The sequence below is a fragment of the Passer domesticus genome, chromosome 1, assembly GCF_036417665.1.
Source record: "Passer domesticus isolate bPasDom1 chromosome 1, bPasDom1.hap1, whole genome shotgun sequence".
Lineage (NCBI taxonomy): Eukaryota > Metazoa > Chordata > Aves > Passeriformes > Passeridae > Passer > Passer domesticus.
In genome coordinates, this window is record NC_087474.1 from 42,838,101 (window position 1) to 42,863,172 (window position 25,072).

Sequence of the window (25,072 nt, forward strand, 5' to 3'; positions counted from 1 at the left end):
AATCTTAGATCCTCAATACCTGGGAATCAGATGTAATTGAGAATCACTTTTGGTTCTGAGACACCTGTTACTCTTAACATCTCAGATATTCTGGATACAGTAGGAAAAACATCTTGCACCCTTTTCTGGACCTAGGCTTTTCTATTGAACTGTGGATAAACAAGCTACATACAAAGTTTCTCTGCTCCTTTACAGAACCAATACATTTTTTACATGAAAGAATATATAAATGTGAATAAGTCACTCGAGCAGAAGACCTTTTCTTTGTACATTTTACCATATTAGAACCATATAGGTTGGAAAAAATGCTGAAGATCATAGAGTGCAACTGTTAATCCCCACACTGACAAGTTCCATTAATCATATCCTGATTAATTACCTTCAGGGATGACAACTCAGCTGCTTCCCTTGACAGCCTGTTCCAGTGCTTGACCACCCTTTCAGAGAAGAAATTTCTTCTAATATCCAATCTAAACCTTTCCCAGCACAACATGAGGCCATTTCCCCTTGTCCTGTCTCTTGTTTCTTGGGAGAAGAGACCAATCACCACCTTGCTACAGCCTCCTTTCAGGTGCTTGTAGAGAGTGATAAGGTCTCTCCTTAGCCTTCTTTTCTCAAGGCTAAACAACCCCTACTGCCTCAGCTGCTCCTTATCAGATTTGTACTCCAGAACCTTCCCCAGCTCTATTGTTCTTCTCTGGACGTGCTTCAGCACCTCAATGTCTTTTTTGTAAAGAGGGGCCCAAAAATGAACACAGCATTCAAGGTGCAGCCTCACCAGTGCTGAGTACAGGGAGACAATCACTGCGCTGGTCCAGCAACATCACTGTTGCTGATCCAGGCCAGGTTGTCATTGGCCTTCTTGGCCTCCTGGGCACACCCTGGCTCATATTCAGTAGCTGTTGAGCAGCACCCTCAGGTTCTCTTCTGCCAGGCGACTTTCCAGCCACTCTGCCCCCAGCCTGCAGTACTGCATGGGGTTGTTGTGACCCAAGTGCCCGATCCAGCACTTCACCTTGTTGAACCTTACACAGCTGGCCTTGGTCCATTGGTCCAGCTTATCCAGATCCCTCTGAAGAGCCTTCCTGCCCTGCAGGATCCACACTCCCACACAACTTGGTGTCATCTGTGCACTGACTGAGGTATTAGCTCACATGTGAGATGATTGTCAGCTCTTAAAGCATCAAAGGTTATTACTAGCACTTGCAAGGAATTTTGCACTACAAGCCATTTATGCAAACAGCAGATTTATGTCAAATGTTTCCTTTCAGCCATTAAAAATGACTTTACCAGCTAATGTTTTGGTTTTGCTGGCTTTTAGCTCTTTTTGTTGTGACTGAATTTGTGCACCATCCAATCCTCCCAGGTATTGCAAGAAGCATTTAATCGCTGTGTAGCAGTCTTGACTCGTTCTAGCAAGCCAGATGATATGTCTGTACAGGTGAGTTTAAAGCAGCAGCTTTAACTGAGTGTATGGTCTTCTCAGAAGACTGCATTGTGTATATATATGTATAATATGATAATAAACACAAATGTGTGTGTATAGATAATAAAAACATTGATCTAGTACTGTATCCATGCATTTTTTCCTCCTCTTGGAACCAATACAATATTGTGTTTTGTAGGTATGTGGATACATTAGTAAGTGTTATAGTGTTGCAGCTCAGTTTGAGGAATGCAGAGAGAAGATTACAGAAATGCCTAACATAATTAAGGACCTCTGTAGACTACTGTATTATGGCAAGGTGAGTGCTTCATTTGCTTATCCAAGTGGGTGTTTAACTGTTAAATGTTTAGGGCAGTGTTCTGGGTTTTGGGCAGATACGACAGTCATAGAATCATAGAATGGTTTGTGTTGGAAGAGACATTGAGTTCATCTAATTCCAATTCTCCTGCCATGGGCAGGAACACCTTTCACTAGACCAAGTTGCCTAGACCTGCATCCAAGCTGGCCTTGAGCACTGCTGGGGATGGGGCATCCTGTTTCTCTGGGCAACCTGTTTCAGTGCCTCACCACCCTCACAGTAAAGAATACTTCCTAATATCTGATCTAAACCTACTCTCACTGTTTGAAGGCTTTTCCCCTTATCCTGTCACTCTGTACAGTTATGAATAGTCCCTCTCCTTTTGTGCAGGCTCCCAGGTACTTGAGGGCCCAATTAGGTCACCTTGAAGCCTTCCCTTTTCTAGGCTGAACAAACCAAATTCTCTCAGCCTTTCCTCATAGTTGCAGTGCCTGGTCAAACCCTTCTGTAAGATCCCAGCAAATAATGAGATACAGAATTCAACTGCCTTGTTACCACACCATGTATTTGAATCCATTTAAACTGCAGCCACTCTAAAGATTCAGCTGCTTTTGCCTTTTAACTGACACATCGGACAGCTTGGCTTACTGTACTTAATCAGCCAGTAAAAGTACTACAACTAGGTCTTGCATAAGCAGATAGACACTACAGTCAGCATAAACTCTGGGAACAGTATTTAAGAAGTTTTTTTGCCATTTAGCTCTTTTGATCTTGCCTCATATTATAAAAAATATTAATTTTGTCTGAATTAAGAAAGTTTGTCTTTAACTTTTCATGTGGGGTGTGTGAAAACAAGAGACTAAAACCAGATTCTAGTAATTGACTGTATATGCTTGTCTGTTATTTAGTCTCTGCAGGACACATGTGTTGCCATAAAAAAAACTCACCTGTCAATCTCTGCCACAGTTTTGAATTGCTTTTCCAGCAGTTCATCAGTGCTTCATTCTAATCATATGAAATAACTATTCAAGTACTCTTCCCTTTGAAAGATGCTGACCAATTAGCCATGTTGTTGGTTACCAATATTACACCTGCAGAAATTATATGCACTTCATTTTTTAATCTGGGCTGCTTGGATAGTACTGCAGAATTAGCATGTTTTGGGTTTTAAATCTTTGGTACAGAAACCAGTTGGCATTCTTTGGTTACAGTCATTAAGGCAAACTTCTTTTTTCTCCCCTCAGACTATACCACGAGTAGCTGCTTTAGGAGTAGAGTGTGTTAGCTCCTTTGCCTTAGATTACTGGCTACAAACACATTTGTTCCAAGCTGGAGTTCTGTGGTACTTACTGGGTTACCTCTTCAACTATGACTATACACTGGAGGAGAGCGGGATTCAGAAAAGTGAAGATTCAAACCACCAGGTATTGTTGCTGAGGTGTTGTCAACAATGAGTGGCTGTTATTTTCCATCTCTTAGTAAGAGACCAAGTGTATTCAAATATTTGTTACAATCATTGAATAGCATGAAGAGTAACATTAACAGAGAGTTTTGGAAGGGAATTTTTGTATAGTGATGAATACTCTGAGTTGGTTTGGGTTTTTTTAAAGCATTCAACTGTTAAAGCTTCCAAAGCCTGTGATTTCTAATGGACTTCAGGCGAGACACTTTTAACCTATATCAAACACTATAAAAGTAAATTTTTGCTATCAGAAGAAAGCTCTAGGTTTTCTCAAAATGTCTCCCTATTTTTCAGGAGGTGGCAAATAGCCTTGCTAAACTCAGTCTTCTGGCTCTGAGTCGCCTTGGAGGGTATCTTCCTGATGAACAAGCTACTCCTGAAAACCCAGCGATCAGGAAAAGCTTGGCTGGAATGTTGACACCCTACATTGCAAGAAAACTTGCTGTGGTCAGTCCTACTGAGGTAAGCATCTGTTGGCCAAAACTTTCTCTAGTGCTTTATAGGAGGAGTAGCTGATCACTTCTAAAACACTGAAGTCTCTTATGCCAACTTGATACTAAGAACAGCAGTGTGATTTTTATTTGCAGTTGAGGTAACTGCAGGGAAAAGAAGCTGGTTCAGCCTCAAACAGTATGGACAGGAACAGTGCTTTATAGACTAATATTTTCAAAAAAATACAGGAACAAAAAAATGGAGTTAATTGTTCAAGGCTTAAGGACATCATGATGATGGAGAGCAAAGGTTAAACTTAACTCTTTAAGAGTGGTGCCAGGGAAGTAATCTGTAAAGAGATACTGAGGTAGTTGCTGCTCACTGTCAAAAATGGATGGAGAATCTGAAGTGTGTCTTAGAGCAGAATAAAGAGAACTAAAATCTAGATTTTACCACATAACTTACACATACTGTTTTTCTAATATGGGAAGTTTCATACTTTAAACTTGCTTGTGTAATCAGTCTAGCTGTTAATGAGATTGGATTTACTGATACTATGAAAAATGCTGATTACTGTGCATAACGATCCAAAACTGTTGTAAATGTGTTACATTGTGTAAATTCCTTTTCTTAGACTCTGAAGATGCTTAACAGTAACACAGAGAACCCCTACTTGATCTGGAACAATGGGACACGAGCTGAATTACTTGAGTTTTTGGAATCTCAGCAGGAAAGCATGATTAAGAGAGTAAGATACTCTTTACTTTACATCCCAGTACTATTTTTTTAAAAAACTGTTTTGTGTTTTGCTATATCTTCTTGGGATGCAATTGTATGGTTAATACAAGCATCCATTGTTGTCTACCCCAAAGTCACTTTGTTCATTCCAGTTTATAAAAGAAAACAAAACCCCTAAGATCTTGCTTGTTCATTTCATGTTAAGTTTCAGTCTGAGCTTCTGACTTGCTGAAGTATTAAGTTTTCTGTTCAAGTATTGCCTATTTCATTATTGGATTATAGCATTACACTTTCTACAAGATTATTTTCTGTCTGAGCTTGTTCTGCTTATCTCTGATAAAAGGGTGATTGTGACAAGAGCTATGGATCTGACTTTGTCTTCAGTGACCATGCAAAGGAACTTATTGTGGGAGAGGTTTTTGTTAGAGTCTACAATGAGGTCCCTACTTTCCAACTAGAGGTGAGATGTAGCTAATTTTTTTCTGTTAAAACTAGTGTTTGGAATGCTAATTCTTCCTATTTATCTATCTGTCAGTGCAAACAGAATGGAGGAAATAGAAAATGTTATGGAAAGATCAGCATGTTATGGGAGCTTTTTACTGGAGCAGAATAAATTAAAAGACCAAGTCTGTCATAAAGATGTGCTCTTCAGATGTCTGAATGACTTCTCTACACTTGTGATGCAGACACTTGGGTTGATTCAGTAATTCCAGGAGGTGCCTGTTGGCTTTACAGTCAATCTCTATGTATGGGCAAACACACACCTGTTGCAGTAGTGGCAGCTTTTTCAGTGTATGTTTAGATAGAAATAGGGTGTAATGTGATCCAGATGTTATGGTGATCTTAGAAAAAATCTGCCTGTCTGGAAGAAAGGAATATGTGAAATGGAGAAGTTACTTGGATACATTTTCTTCTACTGTGGGTACTGTTGCACCACACAGCTAAAAATGCTGTCATCTCTACTTCAAAGCTTCCTAAAGCATTTGCTGCCAGCCTCTTGGATTACGTAGGCTCACAAGCACAATACCTTCATACACTCATGGCGATAACTCAGACTGGGAAAGTGGAGTCCAATCAACATGGAGATCGCTTACGGAGAGTTGAAATGGCCCTGGAGGCTCTGAGAAATGTCATCAAACACAACCCAGGTAGGCTTAAAACTGAACTGCCCCAGTATACTCTTCTGTGGGCACCCCTAAAAACTCTGAACCTCTGTGGTCTGTATCTTCCAGTGAGAAGGAATCTCCTTTTACTTGCTGACAGACTTAAACATTGTTGGTAAGCTGTATAAGCTTGCTGTTTTTTTCCTTACTTGGAGAGCACTGTCAGTAAATGCAGCAAAATTTTTGGTTAAATTCAAGCCTTATCTGTTTTCATGTCTGAATCATAAGGTTTTAAATGTAATTCAATCCTGACGTTGCTAGGAAGACTTAAACCTCTTGAAAGAAACTTTCTGTAATCCTTCAAAGTATCTTCAATTGATTTTAGAACTTCCTTGCATCAAAAAATCCTTCTTGACCTGACTACTTTGTGCTAGTAAACACCTAAATGGCACATGTGTTAGGGTAGTAAAGCAAGAGGAGAAGATGCTCTTGAGAGTTGTCAGCAAAATTTAATGAGCAGACATCAATGTACAGACTGGAACAGCCTGAGACAAATGATTAGGATGTTTTCCTACTTCTAAAAGCAAACCATATCTGGTTGGGATGTTCTCTGTGTTTGCAATTATAAACCTGAAGGCAGCTGCTCCTGCTGGAGATAACATCCCTGCTCTGAGCTGGGAAAGGGCAAGTGTATTTGGAGACAATAGATTTTGATAGTCAATGATAAGTGAAATTATGGAATTTGTTTTGTTGTTTTGTAAGAATGCAAGTAACTGGGTAGTCCAAGAACTACATCAGTTACTTTCCTTGGAGTGGGGAGTTACCCTCTGTTTTTGAAATATTGTTGACCTGAAATTCTGTGGAAGCTAGATTAATAGAGAAGAGTTCATAATTTTCTAATTCTGCAGCAGGTGCTGTCCTGTATGAGCTATTAAAACTTCTGTGGCAGACTATGTACAGCTGTGTAATCTTTAACACCTCTCTGTATAGTGAAATATGGGTGTGGGAATTTGCCTTTAGTGAATGCTTTGGCTAGCAGGAGAGTGACTTCTTTGGTCTCTTGCAGGTTCTGAGTGTGAATGCATAGGTCACTTTAAGTTGATATTCTCCCTTCTGCGTGTTCATGGAGCTGGCCTGGTGCAGCAGTTGGCTCTGGAGGTAAAAAACTCAACAAACCAACCCCCACAAACTCCCAACCTCACTGTCTGGATGCTTTACATAATCACCATAAACAACCCTGTTTAGGCTGTTAGAGTAACATCTAAAAAATACTAAGATTGGGGTTCCAAGGTGTCAGTTCCTCCTTGGAGGAACATGTATCATGCCTTTGTCTTTGTGTCCTTCTTGCCTGAAGAGACAAAAAAAATTTGGTGGCAGGAAAAAATGTTGTATCACCTCTGTTGGCCAGTGATTTCATATGGCTGATTTCATACACTGAATTTACTGAAAAGTGTCTGAATAGCTGAAGTATAATCAAGTGTTGTTTCTGGTCTTTCGCAGGTAGTGAACATAGTAACAAGTAATCAGGAATGTGTTAACAACATTGCTGAGGCAATGGTCCTTGCTAACTTACTGGCACTTCTGCATTCCTTACCTTCAAGTAAGTACCGTAGGATTCTCCGTCTTGCAAGGCAAAGGGTTTCTAACTCAGGAATTTATAAGAATGCAGGAAGTTGGCTCTGTGTCTTAGGTTACAATGGTCTTGTTAGCTTTATAGGATAGAGAGCTGGGTTATGAAGAGAAGCTACAGTAAGAACACCAGTATATTGGAACAAGGCTTTCCTCAGGCTTCCCAGCTATTGCTGTGCTCCAATCCAGTTGCTCAGCTATTAATGAGAGCAGTAAAGACAGTACTGCAATACATCCTCAGTGAAGCATGGTGTTTCTATGCCTTGTCCTAATAACATTCTTCAGCTATCCGTTATTCTCTTCTAGATAAGAAAAGCAGAGCTACCAAACAGGAATCACCTTTTTTCTTAAAGAAGATGACAGGAAGCAGGAATAGAAATAGTTTTTTAAACAAATGGAAAATTTAGACCATCTCTGTCATCACACAGGCCCTATGATATGCTGCTAAGTCACTTCTGTCAGCTGATTTAAACATTAGTGGCTATCATATCCAAAGCTAATGAGAATGGTTTACAAAAATGTCGTGTGTGGCAAGTTTTTTGTGTTAAATGTGTGACCTGAAACATAAGAAGTGTAGGTACTCTGATTACTTCTGAATTGCGTAGTGTTTCATTGACAAATTATTCCTGGGAATTTAGTTAATTAGCATCTAATTAAGAAGTTATGCTGTATTAGAGTGTGGGATTGATTTGACATTCCTTAACTAATGTAGTATAGGCAGAAATCCCTAAATTTGTAATTGTCAGAAGCTTTATTGCAGTTTTGATACAGTTTTCTGTTAAGATCAGTTACATTTATCTTCTCTTCTTCATTCTCTCTGACTCAAAGTTCTTAATGCTCTTTATTTCAACAGGTCGGCAGCTTGTCCTTGAAACTTTGTATGCTCTGACATCTAGCACAAAAATAATTAAAGAGGCCATGGCAAAAGGTACAGTACTGCACTGAAAGCAAATGTTTCTGCAACAATGGGCTTAGAAAAGTGCATGGAGTGGCCACTCTGCCCTTTAAAATAATTAGTGTGGAATTGGAGAATTTCTACTACTTGTGACCAGACAAATATACTAAATTGAATGCTCCCTATCTCTTTGTTACAGGTGCTTTAATCTACTTACTAGATATGTTTTGCAACTCAACTCATCCACAGGTCCGAGCCCAAACGGCAGAGCTTTTTGCTAAAATGACTGCAGATAAGCTGGTGGGTCCAAAGGTAAGAATTTTAACAGCTCATGTTGTAACACTTTCTTGATATTACCTGCATCTCTCTAAAGGTGAGCAAAAATATTTCAAAATAATTTAACTTTGAATCTGTGAGCAGACTTCTAGAAGCTGTTGTATGTACAGTAATATGTATAAGCAGTTTGGTTTCCATTTGTAATGACTTTAACAGTAGAGACCTAGATTTCAGTATCACTGGCTATTGCTATTTGAAATGAGGGCACTATTTTATTTTGTGGTGTTGTGGTCTTGCACTTGACAATTCCTGCATTAAAGACAGTTAGACATTGTGGAGTTTTCTATTTCTGTCAGTTTGTCCTGTTGGTTAGTTTGTCATATGATACACTAAGTGTCATTTGTGTTCATCCCTTCTAGGTTAGAATCACACTAATGAAATTTTTACCTGGAGTCTTCATGGATGCCATGAGAGACAACCCTGAAGCTGCTGTTCATATCTTTGAGGGAACCCATGAAAATCCAGAATTAATTTGGAATGACAGCTCCAGAGAGAGAGTATCAACAACAGTTCGAGAAATGATGCTTGAGTATGTGGAAACCTTCTGACTCAGTTATCTTTAACTGAGACTCTCTCTGGCAGTAAACCAGAGTAGCTGTAGAAGAACTGAAAGACAGAGCTCTGCCTGTAAAAAGTAGAATTCTTGCAAGCCAGACTTCAGTGAAATAAAGTTGTTCACTGTTTGTGTACTGTACCAGTAAGTCAGTGATGCAGGTGCAGTTTGTGCACAGTCCAGGTATTTGCTCACTGCTGTAGGATTTGGAGGGATACATTGGGGACAGAATGGAGCTTAGAAACTGGAGCTGCTTCACAATGATGGAGGGAGACTGAGGTGTCAAGTAGAGAAGACAACTGCTTCTTTTTACTGCTCATTAAAACTTACTTTCTTTTTAAAGGCACTTTAAACTTCAGAGGGACAACCCTGACACTAACTGGAAGGTAAAAGTACTGTTTCTGCTTTGGCTGTTTCCAGAGAGGCTGCAAGCCACATGATAATAGATGCTTGTATTGGACTCTTAACAGGCTTTTCTCTTAAATGTACTAACATGATTTCACTGCTGTTCATAACTGTTCATAACTGAAAACATAACTGGTTTAATGTTGGATTGATGCTATTGTTACTACTTGCAGCTTGAAATGAGATAAAACCACTGTCAGCATACTCTGAATATTTTGATAGTTCAGGTCATTCTAAAACTCATCAAAAGTCAGCAACAAAGGAGAATACTGAGGCATCACTGGCTTGCTGGAAAAAATCCTGTCACTACACAGCCATAGTAAACTTGTTCTTGGTAAATGTGAAGTAACTTTAGTAAGTCATTGGGTCTCAAAAAATATTTGAGTCCTTAAGCCATTCCCTTGCATCAGGCCCATCAATGAGATGTTTCAGTATGTAGTAATTCCCAGTATCTATGAAAAGCTAGACATGACTTCTTCCCAACAGTCCTCTAGTTCAACATTAAGCCAGTTTCTAAATACATCATAATGTCTATTTTGATCCAGATGAAAACTGGAAACTTCCCTAGACCGGTGGTGAGAAACCTTTCCCTGAAGTATGCCAGGAAGGAAAGGGCTGTTGTATCATCAGCCTTGTTGCTGGTGCTTCTCTTGAGCTAGGGTTTGCCACTGTTGCAGTTGTAGGTTGAGTTATCTGTGTTCTTTGAAAGAAAAGTTATTTCTTTGAAACTTCTTTCTTTCTTTTAAAAGAAAAGTTTGCTGTAGTGGTACTGCCTGCACTGCACTTTCTACTGTCACTTCTTACCTCATGTTCTTTCAAGATGAAGGGTTTATTGGTCTAGCTCAGCTCTGTTTCAGAGAATACAGTTAGTGACCCTGATCACTTAGAGAAACAGTTCTAGATCTCTCAAATACCCTTGTCAATAACTTCTACTTTACAATTCAACAGCTGCCTGAAGACTTTGCTGTGGTGTATGGTGAGGCAGAAGGTGAACTTTCAGTGGGGGGAGTCTTCCTCAGGATTTTTATTGCCCAGCCGGCCTGGGTTTTACGGAAACCAAGAGAATTTCTCATTGCACTGTTGGAAAAGTTTACTGAACTACTGGAGAAAAATAACCCCCATGTAAGATGATTTTTTTTCCTGGTTCTATGCTTTGAATTTTTTTAGCATTTTAAAGTTGTTAGTGTTTTAATTTCTGATTAACTTAGATTCTCACGCTTTCTTCCCATCATAAATGGGGTTTTCTGTCTTCTTTCTGACTCTCTATAAAAGTGTGTTGATATGTTTAGGCAACTTCCGAACATGAGTCAAGGTTTCTTTCAAGTCCCTGAAGCCATTGAATCAGGTTCAGTTAAGTGTGAGATACTTACTTTGTGCTAGAGATGAGGTTTAACAAATGAAGTGTCTTTCAATCATTCCATGACTGACCAACCTAAAAAATGGCACTTGTTCTACACCACCTAAAAATTTTCTGCTCTTGAGGCTTCTGTTGTTCTTCTGCAACACTAGCTTCCCACTCTGGTATAAATTATGTGACTTGCAGAAGGCTGCCACCTTAGTTAGTATAATGACTACAGCAAATGTGCTGCAGTTACAAATTCATTTTTAAATGGTGTTCACACAGATTCTGTGCTAGACTTGCAGGATGGAAACTCACTAGCATGTTGAATAAAACAAGCATCTTTATTACAAAGATGTGATAGCAGTTTGTAGAGGCATGCAGAAGGTGTGACGAGTGCTTCTGCACAGACTGCAGAATCCTTTAGAAATTCAGGTGGTCAGCCAGACATCCATGCTGTCAGTGCTTCCACCAAGCAACTTAGCCAGACACTGGATTCTCAATATGCTGGAAACAGTGCTTAGGAATTCCAGTGTGATCTGTCTTTGTGGAACTAGTGAATGTTTGCCACTATTGGAGCTGATAATCATGTTCTTACCTTGTTGTTTTAACAGTTTGAGAACAAAATGATATAAAAGCATTAGGGAAAAAAATTATAATGCAAAGCAAGTGAGAAATGTTGTTATGATGATGATACTTTACTGAGTTATACTTTCTGTTGATTTTCAATTTTCTGCAGGGGGAAACTTTAGAAACCATTACCACAGCAACTGTGTGCCTGTTCAGTGCCCAGCCTCAGCTGGCTGATCAAGTTCCTCCTCTTGGTCATCTTCACAAGATAATCCAGGCTATGAATCACAAGAACAATGCCATTCCTAAAAGTGCCATTCGTGTCATGCACATATTGTCAGACAATGAGGTACTGAATTATTTAAGTGCTTGAGGGGAGAAAAGCATAGCTGGAGTTACTTGTATTGTTTAGTAGTGTTCCTAAAAGGGCATTATTCTAACTGTAAATACTGTGTAGCAAATGAGCAGGACCTATAGCTAATTAATGGAGAATTGCTAGATTAAACACTGAGAAATTCTTGGTGTTGGCTGACCGTATCTGCAATAACCATTAATCGTGGCATAAAATAGAGTCCTCAGGATGTTTATTTCTCTACAGCTTTGTGTAAGAGCGATGGCATCTCTAGAGACCATTGGCCCTCTGATGAATGGAATGAAAAAGAGACCGGATGTAGTTGGGATAGCCTGTGAAACACTGAATCGAATGTTTCAGAAGGAACAAACTGACTTAGTAGCCCAAGTAAGTAGTACATTCTCAGACTGTAAAAATGTGGTATATTTCAACTGTTGAACTTAAATGGCATCTGGGAAGCCTCCTGCACACTTAACTAATGTGCTTTTCTTGTTGGAAAAGTTTTTTATCTAAAATGCAGACCTGTTCAAGGATGTGACCTGGGCATTGAAGCTTAATGCACAGGGTAGTGTTGTGTCCACTGAGAAAGTGTAGTGGAATGCCAACTAATTCAACTGATTTACACCTAGATAGAGCAGAATTGCTGGACAGTGTCTTTGCTTTCTCTTATTTCTATTCAAGTATTCCTGAAAGCTCAGGAAAATTGGACTCATCTTGGCATTTGTAGTAATAGCTGTTGGCACTTTTGATTCACACTAATGCTACTGATATTGAAAATTTTGTATGGAACTTCCTGTACGTGCTAAGACAGCTCATTTGGGTATGTTTGCAGGCTTTGAAAGCAGATTTGGTCCCTTATCTTCTGAAGCTGCTTGAAGGTCTTGGTCTTGAGAACCTGGAGAGCCCATCTGCAACAAAAGCTCAGATTGTTAAGACTCTGAAATCCATGTCTCGTAGCCTGCAGTATGGGGAACAGGTGAGTACTCACAAGTCCTTATCTGGGCTTTGACACTTGGTAGGTGTGTACCAAATTCTGAACATCCCTTGTTTAATGTTCTGGCTGTCATCATTCCACCTAAAGTGTTAGCACACTGCAACTGCAAAATGATCATGGTTTGGAATTTCTTCACCTCTTGCTTGTGGAGAAGCCTTTGGTTCAATGCATGTGAATACCACTAATAAAGACCAGTCCCAAGTGCAGAATGTTCTATGAGCTGGTGATCTTTAACTGACAACTCTTGAGAACTTGTGTTATAAATGTAAATTTCTCCTCTGTTTTCGGAATAAATACATAACTTCAGCAGCTTTATGGATGTATATCTTAAGAAAATTTGTCCCAGTAACTGTGCTAGTTCTTAATGCCTTTCTCTTACCCTTTTGTTGAAAGCTTTCTCAAGGGGAGGAAACTTGGAAATAGGTCTTTCTTCCAAGTAGTCTGTATCTTGCTGTAGTACAGAAAAAGTCCTATTCTCCCTCAGCTGTCAGTGAGTGGCAAGGGCTGCTTCTAGGGTTGCTTTTCCTTGTCACCTTTCTGGGGGACAAAGGATAAAGTCATCCTACTGAATAACTCCTTTTGAGTATTGTGTTCAGCTATACAATTCACATGGAAAAACAAGCCTCCTTGGAAATGTGCACGAATTCCGTATCGCAGCCTGAACTATTGCCTTGTTCTTTGGTGTAATCCTTTCAGAATGGTTTGGCAATAGAAAATGCATTTGTTTGCCTGGAACATGACAAATGGCACTTGCTCACTGTGTCACCTCTTCAAATACTGTAGGTAAATGAAATTCTGTCCCGTTCTTCTGTGTGGAGTGCCTTCAAGGATCAGAAACACGACTTGTTCATTTCTGATACACAAACATCAGGATACCTCACAGGTTAGCAACTTTTTACTGTTTATGTCCTGAATAATACTGAACTGTTACTTAATTGTCACACTGGACTCTGGAGTTACTGTTTATCCCCAGGATCTAGTGCCATCACGTGGTTGAACAGTCAGTGCTGTAAAAATACAGTAAGTTTTTAAAACACTTACTAAAAGGTAAACTTCCTGCTGGTTGAGAATGTTTTTCTCTGCATAGTCTTTACTGTACATACAGGATCTGGGCACTGGCAAGACTTGCAAGTACTCTGTAGTGATAGAGCAGAGATGTAATTGAAACTGATGAATGACAGTAGCTTTCCATGCTTTCTTGGGATCAGTCTATTTCAGTTCTAGAACACAAGTTTGTCTACAGTTGGAGGGATGTGTAAACTGTCTTCAGAATCACTCAGACTGTCTGTATCAGTTGGCTGTGTGAATTAACACAACTTTAGGGTTAGGCAGGTAGCTGTACTGTTGGAATAATAGGTTGGAGTAGGAGGCTATGTTGCAGCCTGAATCAGTGGCCTGCCAGGGTGGCCTCGTGCCTGTACGTGGAGCTTGCCGCATACACTTCACTGCCGCAGTGGTGCACCTTTGGGTGGGTCCCCTGCTGATGCCACCAAGATGAAATGGCACCCCAGCTTCACCCCAGCCCCACTGATAGTGAAGAAGAAGAGCATTTTAGCAGTGTGTGCTGTGCACTGTGTGCACAGTGAGGTTAGCAGCTGAGGGAACTTCCTTGCATGATGCAGCCATAATCCCAGATGAGTTATGTCACTGAAAATCAGCTCCTGTTCTTCCTTCACTTGAGCAGCACTTGACAGACACAGTATCACAGTCCAAAACATCACTATCGCATAAAATATTTTCTGATGTAGCAATAATGACATTGCAGCAAACTGTCTGCAAACTTCTGGCGCCTCAGTAGCCATCAGCTGAACAAACACTTGGTCTTAAAAGCTTTGCTTCACAGATGGGGTTTTAGAGTCCTTTGTGACAAGCCAGTGTGGACACAGCTATGTGCCACATGGAACTTTCTCATCTAACCCAGCTTAGGAATCTTAGTAAAGCTTTTGAGCATAACTGAACTAATGAGGTATAAATCAGATGGCCAAAGTTTTTCCTGCAAGATACTAGCATGTATTTTGAGACAATGAAGCAAGAGCCTTTCAAGTCAGGAACTACAACTCCTAGAAGTAGTTGCTTGTATTTTGAGAATAGATATTGTGACAGTTGATGCATTTTTTTCACATGGGAGTCTGTACTTTAGCTCTGAACAGGAGTTTTCTGGTTTTGTATTGTTTAATGCCAGTTTGACAAAGAACACTGGAACTTATTCATTTTGTACTGAATTTCCTTGGTATTTCATAAATACTATAAATTTAGGAATAGGAAGAAAATGCTGACTGATTATTGGCCAAGAACTGAAACTATACCAGATGTGGTCAGGCTTGAGACTGGAGGCAATACAGTTTTCCAACTGCCTTAAGGCCTGTGCTGCTTTTAAATTGCCTAATGTTTAAGTGCTTGCCAATGTAGAATGAAGGTGCTCTACGAATGCAAAGTGTAGATGGAAACCAAGCTTTATTTTTAACCTCTCTTATCTTGTATTCTGCCTTATGTCTTGCTTCAAATTGCTTTGCTATTTGCACTTCCCTTGAAACTTCCCTTGCTTATTTCTCTTCCCTCAGGTGTCTCTTCTCCTTCCCTTCTAACTGGCAGCAGTCCCCTTCACCTGAGAAGTGGGCTTTAGATCTGCTGTGTCAGGCAGCTTGCTAACTTCTGTGTAGCTCTCTAAAGCAGGTAGATACCACCTCGCAGAACGCACGCTGCGCTCGCTGCATTCCGAGTCACAGATGCATGTCCTAGAGCTGTACAAATGCGTGGTTCCAAACTGCCCAACACCGACACACTTGCCTTCCTCGAGCACACAGGAGCACTACACTGACACCTGCACTGGCTGGTACTTGCTGGTACTACACAGGAATTCAGCTTTGGACCTGTGTTAGGAATCCTCCATAACGGAAAAGCTTGAGGCACAAGATAACTCTTGGGAATTTTTGCACTAGGATGGGTAACAGTGGGTGTGATACTTGGCAGGTTCCACTGATGGGCTGGCAAAGAGAGGTTCCCTCCTGCAGTCAGAGAGCTTTGTATTGCCAGAGGCACTGCTTGCTTTGCTCTCTGCCTCGCAGGAGCAGTGTGGGCCCACAGGGAGACCAACCATGCTCTGATGTTCTGACTGAAGTATGAGAAAGGAGGGTGGGGCAGGCAGGAAGGAATAGTAAATTTGGGAGAACTCAGTGAGGATGGCTTAAAGGGGAAGAGTACAGGACCCAGCAGAACTTAGTATGTTGAATATTGGCAGTATAGTCTGGAGGTCTAAGAGCAAGTCAGTCACTGTATTGGTGCAGGAACATTTTGTGAGTGACCCATTTTCTAGTCACTAATATGATAAAAATTACTGTTAAAACACTTTATGCTGCAACCTAAGTTTTTATTGCATTTGTTGAAAGTTTCTATATGACTAAATTTTTAATTCCAGATCTTAATTCCAGGGCTTTACCTGCAGGGCAAAACTGATTGTCCCTATTGTAATCAACATAGAAACTTAGTAATGGTGTGAGTCTGCATCTCCAGTATAGAATTTCTGTATTCCAAGAATGCTGTCACTTTATTCCAACTGAAGGCACAAAATGCTGGCTAGACAAGCTTTAGGTAGTTCTGCTTCTTCAGGGGTACCCCATTGGGTTTCCTGGAATTATACAGCTGGGAAAAACCTTTACCACACTGAAAAGATACACAAGGAGCCCAGTAGTGGAACACATGCCTGAACTCACCTTAATTCCATGGCAGGGCATTTCTTTAGCAAAGGAAGGCCATCCCTGCTTTATTGCTGCTTCCATGGTGGAAGGTGAGATGGGTAATGCAGGTGCTTGAGGTTCTTTCATTTATTTGGCATATCAGAATTTTAAAAACTGAGCAAGCCCAAAAATGGTCCCCACAAGCTATTCCACTTGCTAGACTAACAAGTCTTAGTTTCTAGTCTTCCTAGATTTTAAAGAATCTAAAGGAAAACTCTTAAATGTTCTTGTGTAAGGTGTCTGGTTGACTTGGATGATGTATCTGAGTGTTACCAGAGGAAATAAAGCTGTTCAGTCGCCCAGTAGAAGGAAAACTAATCACCAGTATTTTTTCCTCCTGAAAGGCCCTGGAGTTGCTGGTTACCTCACTGCAGGGACGACGTCATCCGTAATGCCCAACGTACCACCCCCGGTAGACAACGAAGTGGGAGATGTCAGCTAAGGACTGGAAATCCTTGTGGAAGAGACAAAGGCAGACTGGCCAGTGATGAGGAACAGCACTTTCCTCCAATACATTGAAGTGAACTTACTGCCTTGCCAGGTGTTTATGACAGTGTTATTCCTTTTTTCTATGACTTTTTTTTCTAGGAAAAGTCAGTGATTCTAACTACCACACTGTAACACATGAAAGCACTCTGTGGATCAGCTGAAATGGGTACACAAGAATTTTTTTCTTGTTGTACATAAGCACATTTTGTTCCTTTATATTTGTTTACAAGACTGTGAATCAAACTTTCCTAGTTTTTATATTTTATGAATTAGCATGACTGGAGTTGAGCTACAGTCTAGAGTAATTGGGCTAAAATTACTTTGACCTCACCGACCCCACTAAAAGGGCATCCCTTCATTTCTCAGTCTGATGTGATCACTTCCATTGAACATGACCTAAAAGGGTTTGTTCCTGCACCAGTTCACTCATGTCCTTAATCATTAACATTATCTTCTTCCTCGGATCAAACAGCATTAGACATTTGTATGTATAACTGGCTTGACCAAATTGACGAAGCTTCAGCAAAAAAAACCTTAAAGAGTTGACATGTTATGTAAGAAATTAGTGTAATTGTGAAATGTTCTATACATTATCCAGTATATAAAAACTTTCTATATTGAGTGTACATTATACAGATCATTCATATGTACATAGAATTTTAAAATAAAGGGAATTAAGAGCCTTGTTAATGAGATAAAGGTGGTATTCTTGTCTAGCTGCTCATTGAAAGTGAGAGAAATGAGGGTGGTCAGAGACCCTAATTGGAACATGGCTAAATATGAGCCTGGGCATTGGTTGAAAAAACACTTTGTGCAGGTTTTGACAGCCTAGAGCAGAACTCTTGAACCACATGTACAGTGCAGGTGGTTTTGTATTTGAAGTGCATTTCAGCCACTGACCTGCTGACAGTCTCAACTTCCTGGAAAACATTCTTGGCAGGAAGCAAGAGGAAACTAAGGTGGATGGAAATGTAAACAAGAATTACGGCTTTCTGAAAAGAGGTTATAATCTTGGTTTTAAGTACAATGAGGTAAGGAACTTCATGGAATGCTTCTAGTTCTAGGGACTCTGCCACTGTATCCCCCCAATATCCCTACCACTGCAGCTGTAGCTGGACACCCTTAGGGTGAGCACTTGGCTCTGGGCTCAAGGACAGAACTGGCACAGCCTCATCCTGAAGACTGAGCCAAGCACAAGTGTTCTCCACAGGCTCCAACAGGAAGGAGCTTGGAGGGGAGAGTTCATTTGTTCAAGCAAACGGTAAACCCTTCTGTCTTTAACTTCATTGCCCTTAAGTTACCAGCCCTGTGTAAACTGAGAAGTGATTATCCTAATTCCAGGAATCACTCCAGTGATATCCTAACTCCAGGCTCCAGCCTTCTGTGCTGCCCTGAACCTCACTTGAGGGGAGCTGGGGGCAGGACTGAGTGTAGTCTCAGTGACAAGGAAGGCAGCTGAGAGCAGGAACTGGGGAGCAGAGAGGGTTGGACTGCAGCTGAGCTTTGGAAAAGAAAAAGCAAGGTACTGCCTCCAGTGTTCGTCAATTTAACAAATCCAAAAGTTTAGCCTAGCTTGCAATAAATTAAATTGTGTGGGACTTCTGACTCAAAACTACTTTGTCTACAATAAAAGGATAAAATGCTCTGATTCAGAACAAAGAAAGCACTTCAGGCCTGTTAGAAAATAGATTTTATTTAGTATTATAAAGAAACCCAGAAAGTTATTCCATGGTGTTCTGCAAATTCTTAAAAGCCCATAAGTATTAAGTGTAGTAAGTGAAAATAGTGAGAGAATTGCTTCCAGTTAGAATCAAGTTTTTGTATTCATTCAGTTTTACCTTCGATACCATTATTACACTGAAACTTCTCCTTAATCTTCCCTCCATTTGAGAAGGCTTTATGCTACATTAGATTTTTGCAGTGAGCTTCTTGGACTGCTCAAGGAGTTCCCACCTTGCAATGGTTGAGAGATGAACTTCATCGGGCCCGTCTGCTAGGCGCAAGGTGCGTATGGACGCGAACCTGTGGGGGAGAGCTGAGTTAGGGCTGGGCTCCTGACCTGCCACAGCAGCCACACAGGCTCACACGGGAGCTCTCAGCACTGCTTTTGCTGCCCTTTTGCTCCTTGCTTTGAAAAGTGCTGTCACATGGGAGATATTGCAGCAAAACCTTCCTGGCAGGATTGAGATGGGTGGGCTGGGAATTCAGGAGTTTTGCCTCTCCCCAAGGCCGTAAGAGATAACATTAAGTTTTAGAAGCACATCCTCTTTACTGCTGATAAGAACTATTTTAGGTCCAGTGCCAGCTTTCATTTTTCATAAGGCTAATTGCACTATAAAAACAATTGTTTTAAATTTTATAGCTTAAAGGGACACACACTATTATTTCACGCTGAGGTGAAACAGCATGTACTGGTGTTATAAATTATCATAAAATAAATGCTTAAATCTACAGGAAATCTCCTTTTACTCACATGAATGCCAAAGGAAAATCCTGAGAAACTCCAGCTCCACCACACACTTGAATTGCACAGTCAACCACTTTAAGCACAGCTCGTGGAACAACCACTTTGGTCATGGCTACCTGTGGTTAGAAGAACTCACATTACCAGTAATAGTTTCATAAGCAAGTGAAAATATTTACCCAACACTTCCACTGAATATTGGTATCTTTCAGTACATTCCTTCCTCTTGGGGTTGGATGAGAGCTCTGCTGTTCCCGTCCCCAGCGTGTACGGTAAAACTGTTTCCAGTCACTCAAAACTATCTTACTGTGTTAAGACAAGCAAGCAATGCTTGAACAGATTCATCTCTGCTTCTGCCTGAGATCACTCCCCAATCTTCTGACAATTACAATCATATCTTAAGGGTCCTTTCAACATGGATTTATACTCTACACATGCAATAATGTTTAACAATATGTTTTACCTTGTCTTTTAACCAGCTGAATGCACAGGCATTGCATCCACCAAGTCCTAGCTACCAAAAAATAACATTTACCTCTCTCCTTGCTCTTCTGTTGCCCAACGTGTCGATCTTGCGGGCTGTTTGTAGTGTGAGCAGGCGTGCCTGTTCTATGCTAAGACGGCATTCCGCAATCCAGTGGGCAACAACTTCCTGCAGATCCCAAAGCCAACACCAGGACATCAGTTAATGCCTCTGAGCACACATGGAGCTTCCCCTCTTCCTCAGCATGTGCACGTTCAGTCAACCTACAGCCACTTGTGTACAAATTAAAGTACATCTAATATGAGGCATAATAAAGAAAACACTTGGCTAACAGAAATATTAAAGATAGAGCAATTCTTCTCCTGCCAGGAAACAAGAAAAAGGGAAAACCTGTGGATTCTGGCACCTAATCAGACCCCACTGTGTGCTGGCCATTTTCCTGAAGCTCTTCCATGCCTGCTTTCCTTTACCTCTTACCACCCCTCACAGCCTTTTCTCCCTATGATAAGCCCCAGTATACAGAAATAGGGAGGTGAAAAAGGAGAGGAATTCCTTGTTCTGCTTAAACTGGTGGTGTGTGGTGCATGACACAGAGGCGAACAGCTGCAGGGTGGTGCCTGCTGCCTCTGACTGATGATAAATTAGGAACTCTCTGGCTCCAAAATCAAGTTATGATCCTGGCAGCCCTTCCCTGCTCTTAGCTAATTCCCCCCTGCAGCCAACATAGCACAGGAGAAACAAATGTGTGATGCTTATCAGTGCATAAACTGTTTTGAGCCTGAGCCAGCCTCCACTTCTAGGGCTGTGGATTTTGTAGCACACAAAAGCAAATGTGCAGCACTTGCTTCAGTACAGGCTGGAAGCTCAGCTTGGCTGGTGCCAGCAAAGGTGATCTGAACCTGGGTGGGGTGTTCAGTTCTCTTCAGTCAACAGCTCCTGGGGTCATAAACGATGGCCTAGGTAGGGACAGGCACAGTGGAACTCAGGAAGCTGCCAGCCTCACCTTGTCCTTTCCCATCCTCACTGTGAAGAACCTGCATGGGCTCAGCAGCTGCCTCCAGGTGAGGCCTGTGGCTTCATCAAACATCACTGTCACTTCAACATGCTTCTGAGAGGCAGGGTGTGCCTCATGCACCTCTTACTCATTCAATTTATGGTGGTGAAGGGAAGTTGGGAAATGATATGACTGGAAATACAGATCTGTAAAGTTGCTCCCTCTGGATCTGCACAAACAATTTGCTACAATCTGTGCCAGATGCTAATTCAATTTCCTCTTTCCATTGCTTTTTCTTGTTTTTTCCAATAAAGCTATCCTAGCTGTTGGGAAAGATTAAGGAACGCTTGAAATATGACAGACCAACTACCAAACTCTGATGGTTCTTATACAAAGCAGACTGTCATATTTTTATTATTTTAGCAAGCTCTTGCTCATGAAACAGTATTTCAGTCCTGAGCAAGATAAGAGCAAGGATATCCAGTTTGTACTTTCATAAGCAACTACAAATACTTGATCAAAGCAGCAACATTTTCAGTGAAATTTAGACTCCCAAGTGTCTCCAGTGATTGTGAATGGAAACAGCCAGGTGACAGAATGGATACACAAAAATGGTGAATTCAGATTGTAATTACAGAAATGTAAGCTGCATGCCTGAAAAAATACCTGTCCAAACTGATCAGGAAAAGCAGAAAACAACACAGAGTGACAAAATCCATATTCGACTCCAGCAGAGGATATCCAATTCAGTGCATATTGCAAGGAAAAAAAAATAAAGATACTGTAGATTATGGTGAAAAATGGGAGACTTGCAGTTGCAGTATGGTTTGGGTTTTTTCCCTTTGCCACCCAAAGCTTTATGAATAGGAATTCAAGGTTAGGGCACAGCTGCTGCCATGGCCATTATCAGAGCCACAAGGCTGTGTGTGGGCAAAACAAAGGTCAGTGTGTGGAGTGTGTGAACTGAGCCAAAGAGGGAAGGTGCTTACGTGCTGATAGAGTTTCTTGCCGAAGGTCTGGCGCTGAGCCGCGCGCTGGCACAGGATCTCCAGAGCGGCCTCGGCCGTGCCGAGGGACCGCATGCAGTGGTGGATCCGGCCCGGCCCCAGCCGGCCCTGGGCTATCTCAAACCCCCTGCCCTCACCTGGGTGGAAAGAAAAACGGGCTCTGCAGACTCCGTGATTCCCTCCTCAAAGGGTCCAAGGCTCCAAGCAGAAGTGGCCCCATAGTAAAATAAGCAGAGGGGAAATAGAAGAAATCAGGACCTACACTAACTGAGAGAAGTAGAGCAGAGTTCTCCCTGCAGGGGACCACAGTGCTGGCCTGCTTGTTACTTCTTTTCAGTTCTGCCAAGTACCAGCCATGGAGTGCATCAGAACATTCTTTCTAAAAATCTGTTTGAGCTGGTTTTGGGGGAAGAGCACCACTTACAGACTTTGCTTTGCTCACTTCAAGGCAATGATACCTGCATGACAGCCAGAGCTGCCGTGCTTCCTTCTGCTCTAAATAAGGTACATTCAAACAGCAGGAAGGCTGCTAAAGGAAGAGTGGGCTCCCTCAACTGACCAGAGCTGTTTAAAATAACTTATGGTGATTCATGACACAAACCACTGTCTCATAAAGCTTGGTTCATTGTTGTATGTATTAAAAATAAATCAGTGCTAACACTCACCCAGGATTATATTGGAGACAGGTACTCGCACGTCATTGAAGTGTATCTCAAAATGTCCTCCATGGATCTCATCTACAAAGTTAGAAAACACAACAGCAGGGTAAAATGAAGGAGGAAAAAAATACAGGCCTCCAGTTCTTAACCCTTCTTCTGTATATCCCTTTTACTGATTTATTTCATACACAATATTTATTAGTATAACTGCAGCTTCTGAGCCTGCTAATAAATTAATACACATATAGCTGATAAATATGATCACCTACCCATGTAGCCAAACACTGAAAGAGGTCTTATCAGCTTCAGCCCTGGGGTGTCCATGGGAACAATAATCATACTGTGCTGCTTGTACCTGATCAAAACAAAAAGCACAGTTACATCTGAGCCTCCCTTCTGTCTGCCCCTTCTGCTTTTTTTACTTTCCATCCTTAATTTAGGACTCGCATAAAGTAAGGGGTGAGATTTACCCGTACCATCTCCACCATCCTGCCCACACAATGTGGCTTCAACCCTTCTTGACCCACCAGTCAGTAAGTATTAGTGGCACCTAATGCACCATGACTGAGAAACTCCTGCTGCTGTCACTTCTGTGCACACAGTTCTGAATCACCCAGTCAGTTCCTCCCCCTCTACCTTTCTGTTTTGTTCTCAAAACCAGTTTATCAGAATCATCATCTTGGCTTGCCTACAGCTTAGGAAAGAGAAATCCATCCCCATGTTTACATTCCTTCAGAATATTTAAGACCAGTTTTTAGTCACACAAAATGAGGTGATGCCCCAGGTCTATGAATTCAGTCTCCAGTTCCAGCAAGTGGAGTGTCACATAATCCCCTCCATTAACTTCTCTTCAGCTTCTAAGAGCTCAACAGATGCCACTGTCTGTACAACTTCCAGGCAAACCTTCCTGGGTGCTGTGTACAAGTTACTGATTGCTTCTTGGTGGAACCTAGCCAAACCTAAAAACTTCAAATTATCCACGGAATTTGGGCTAAAATCCATCTTAGATATAAATGTCACAATTCTTTTGCGTTACAAGCTGTGTGATGTTAATAGCACCAGACACGGAGCATTTTATTCATTACTTGTATAAATTTTTGCAAAAGCTTGCAATTCTATGGTAACGAGTTGAACGTGTTTGTGTCAAAGAAGAAGAGGTAAGGATTATGTTTATACATATAGGAATAAAATGTGTAGGTCTGATTTAAGATGTGCAACGCTCTCTGCTTACACAGCTTCACCTTACCAACACCCCACGTTTCAGACTTAACTTTCTGTATGTACAGATAACTTTGTGAAAAACTTAATCAGTAACTTCAGGTCTCTGATGTGCCACTTGTACCCATTCTGTTCAAGGGAGCTCTGAAAAGTTTTGTTTTTATTATATAAGCATTATTATTTCATTCTTCCTGGTGTTAATTGTTTTATACACTACACTTACAAAATAAATTATAAGCCAGAGTTGTTGGTTGTTGATGCAGACTAAACAACTGATGCAGACTAAAATTTATGTGACCAAGATAAATCTAGTGAAGCCCCCAGAATTTCCTGATCCAATTCATCACACAGCTGCACAAACACTGGTGCATTGCCGGTGCAATGGAGAGAGGTGGGAAGCATGCCAATGAAAGATGGTAACAGTGGAAAGGTTGGGAGGACTCAGTCAACAGCACCTTACAGCAAAACAGGAACTCAGGCTACAATAGACAGGTGCTGAAGTTTAAAACATCCCTCTAATTTAGGAGCACATCCAGCTGGTCAAGGCAATTAATGGCATTTCACTTAATAAAATTTTGCAAACAGTGACTCCTCCAGGGAACAAGTTTTAGGGAATTCCAAGTCTACTAGGAATTCTTACCTGGATGCTGATGAATTTTTGGTTTTGCCCATTACAATTGCAACTTTGCAATTTGGGTTCCCAGCACCTTAAAATAATGGCAAACACAAAAATTGTTTTTAGCATAAAATTTCAATGTAGAAACAAATTAAGTTTCATAACAAGAAATCCTACTGCCTTCCTTTTGTGAGGCAGGAAATGCAATCTACCCCCATGTTTATGTTCTGAATACCACACTGAAACAAAATACATACTAGCACTCAACATGTAAAAAAAGGGAGCTGACTTGTGGGAAGCAGAACATGAAAAGCCAAAACATCCAAACCCTCCAGGTCCATCACCTATTCCTATGAAAAGGGAACAAGAAGGTACTTGAAATGGAATCTGATTACTTCAGTCTCCATTACAGCTGAGCAAATAAGTGTGATACAACAGCACATCTATCAAGGTGACATGCTGCCATTTCAAAAGAAAAACTTTTAAAAAAACTACTTCAACCTATAAAGACTGGAGGGTCTATGTGGGAATGAAACACCAACCACATTATTATCAAATTATGCAGGTAAGGCTATCAAAGGGCTACCATGATAACTTTGCTACTACTTCAGCATAACTTCTCTGGAATGCAGGATTTCTCCCCCTTTACACAAATTATTTTAAATTGCACTTTGAAGAAAGATCTGAGTGAAAACTGTTACCTGAAAAGAGCCTGCTAATGTTTCAAGCCATGGATAACATTATTTGAGATGTTTCTTATTATGGACATATTTATTAAGCCTTTGTAGCATAAAGAAAGCACTTTAATGTACTAGTGCTGAAAAAGATTCTACCATTGATTAAAACATTTCTAT

General features: G+C 40.9%; 2 protein-coding genes across 8 annotated transcripts in view; one reads left to right on the forward strand and one right to left on the reverse strand.

The window, feature by feature from the left end:
* The window catches only part of DNAJC13 (DnaJ heat shock protein family (Hsp40) member C13), a 56,747-nt gene extending 39,272 nt beyond the window's left edge, over nucleotides 1–17,475 (forward strand). For 4 of the 5 annotated variants that reach the window (XM_064416087.1, XM_064416109.1, XM_064416098.1 and 1 more), the window contains 19 exons: nucleotides 1,367–1,441; nucleotides 1,626–1,745; nucleotides 2,990–3,169; nucleotides 3,502–3,669; nucleotides 4,274–4,387; nucleotides 4,721–4,837; nucleotides 5,348–5,525; nucleotides 6,547–6,638; nucleotides 6,981–7,080; nucleotides 7,963–8,037; nucleotides 8,204–8,316; nucleotides 8,700–8,869; nucleotides 9,237–9,279; nucleotides 10,247–10,420; nucleotides 11,377–11,556; nucleotides 11,806–11,946; nucleotides 12,392–12,535; nucleotides 13,337–13,436; nucleotides 16,632–17,475. In XM_064416087.1, coding sequence (XP_064272157.1) covers nucleotides 1,367–1,441; nucleotides 1,626–1,745; nucleotides 2,990–3,169; nucleotides 3,502–3,669; nucleotides 4,274–4,387; nucleotides 4,721–4,837; nucleotides 5,348–5,525; nucleotides 6,547–6,638; nucleotides 6,981–7,080; nucleotides 7,963–8,037; nucleotides 8,204–8,316; nucleotides 8,700–8,869; nucleotides 9,237–9,279; nucleotides 10,247–10,420; nucleotides 11,377–11,556; nucleotides 11,806–11,946; nucleotides 12,392–12,535; nucleotides 13,337–13,436; nucleotides 16,632–16,729 — 2,382 coding nt within the window. In that variant the 3' untranslated portion in view covers nucleotides 16,730–17,475. Of the gene's footprint in view, nucleotides 1–1,366; nucleotides 1,442–1,625; nucleotides 1,746–2,989; nucleotides 3,170–3,501; nucleotides 3,670–4,273; nucleotides 4,388–4,720; nucleotides 4,838–5,347; nucleotides 5,526–6,546; nucleotides 6,639–6,980; nucleotides 7,081–7,962; nucleotides 8,038–8,203; nucleotides 8,317–8,699; nucleotides 8,870–9,236; nucleotides 9,280–10,246; nucleotides 10,421–11,376; nucleotides 11,557–11,805; nucleotides 11,947–12,391; nucleotides 12,536–13,336; nucleotides 13,437–15,114; nucleotides 15,227–16,631 lie in introns of all 5 variants that reach the window. The other variant, XR_010360507.1, reaches the window with a different exon arrangement.
* The window catches only part of ACAD11 (acyl-CoA dehydrogenase family member 11), a 66,712-nt gene that overhangs the window by 18,836 nt on the left and 22,804 nt on the right, over nucleotides 1–25,072 (reverse strand). For 2 of the 3 annotated variants that reach the window (XM_064416133.1, XM_064416153.1), the window contains exons 14-20: nucleotides 24,243–24,309; nucleotides 22,654–22,739; nucleotides 22,391–22,462; nucleotides 21,708–21,862; nucleotides 19,776–19,892; nucleotides 19,250–19,359; nucleotides 18,450–18,798 (exon numbers count right to left, since the gene is read on the reverse strand). In XM_064416133.1, the coding sequence (XP_064272203.1) occupies nucleotides 18,684–18,798; nucleotides 19,250–19,359; nucleotides 19,776–19,892; nucleotides 21,708–21,862; nucleotides 22,391–22,462; nucleotides 22,654–22,739; nucleotides 24,243–24,309 (722 nt within the window). In that variant the 3' untranslated portion in view covers nucleotides 18,450–18,683. Of the gene's footprint in view, nucleotides 1–18,449; nucleotides 18,799–19,249; nucleotides 19,360–19,775; nucleotides 19,893–21,707; nucleotides 21,863–22,389; nucleotides 22,463–22,653; nucleotides 22,740–24,242; nucleotides 24,310–25,072 lie in introns of those variants that run through there. The other variant, XM_064416142.1, reaches the window with a different exon arrangement.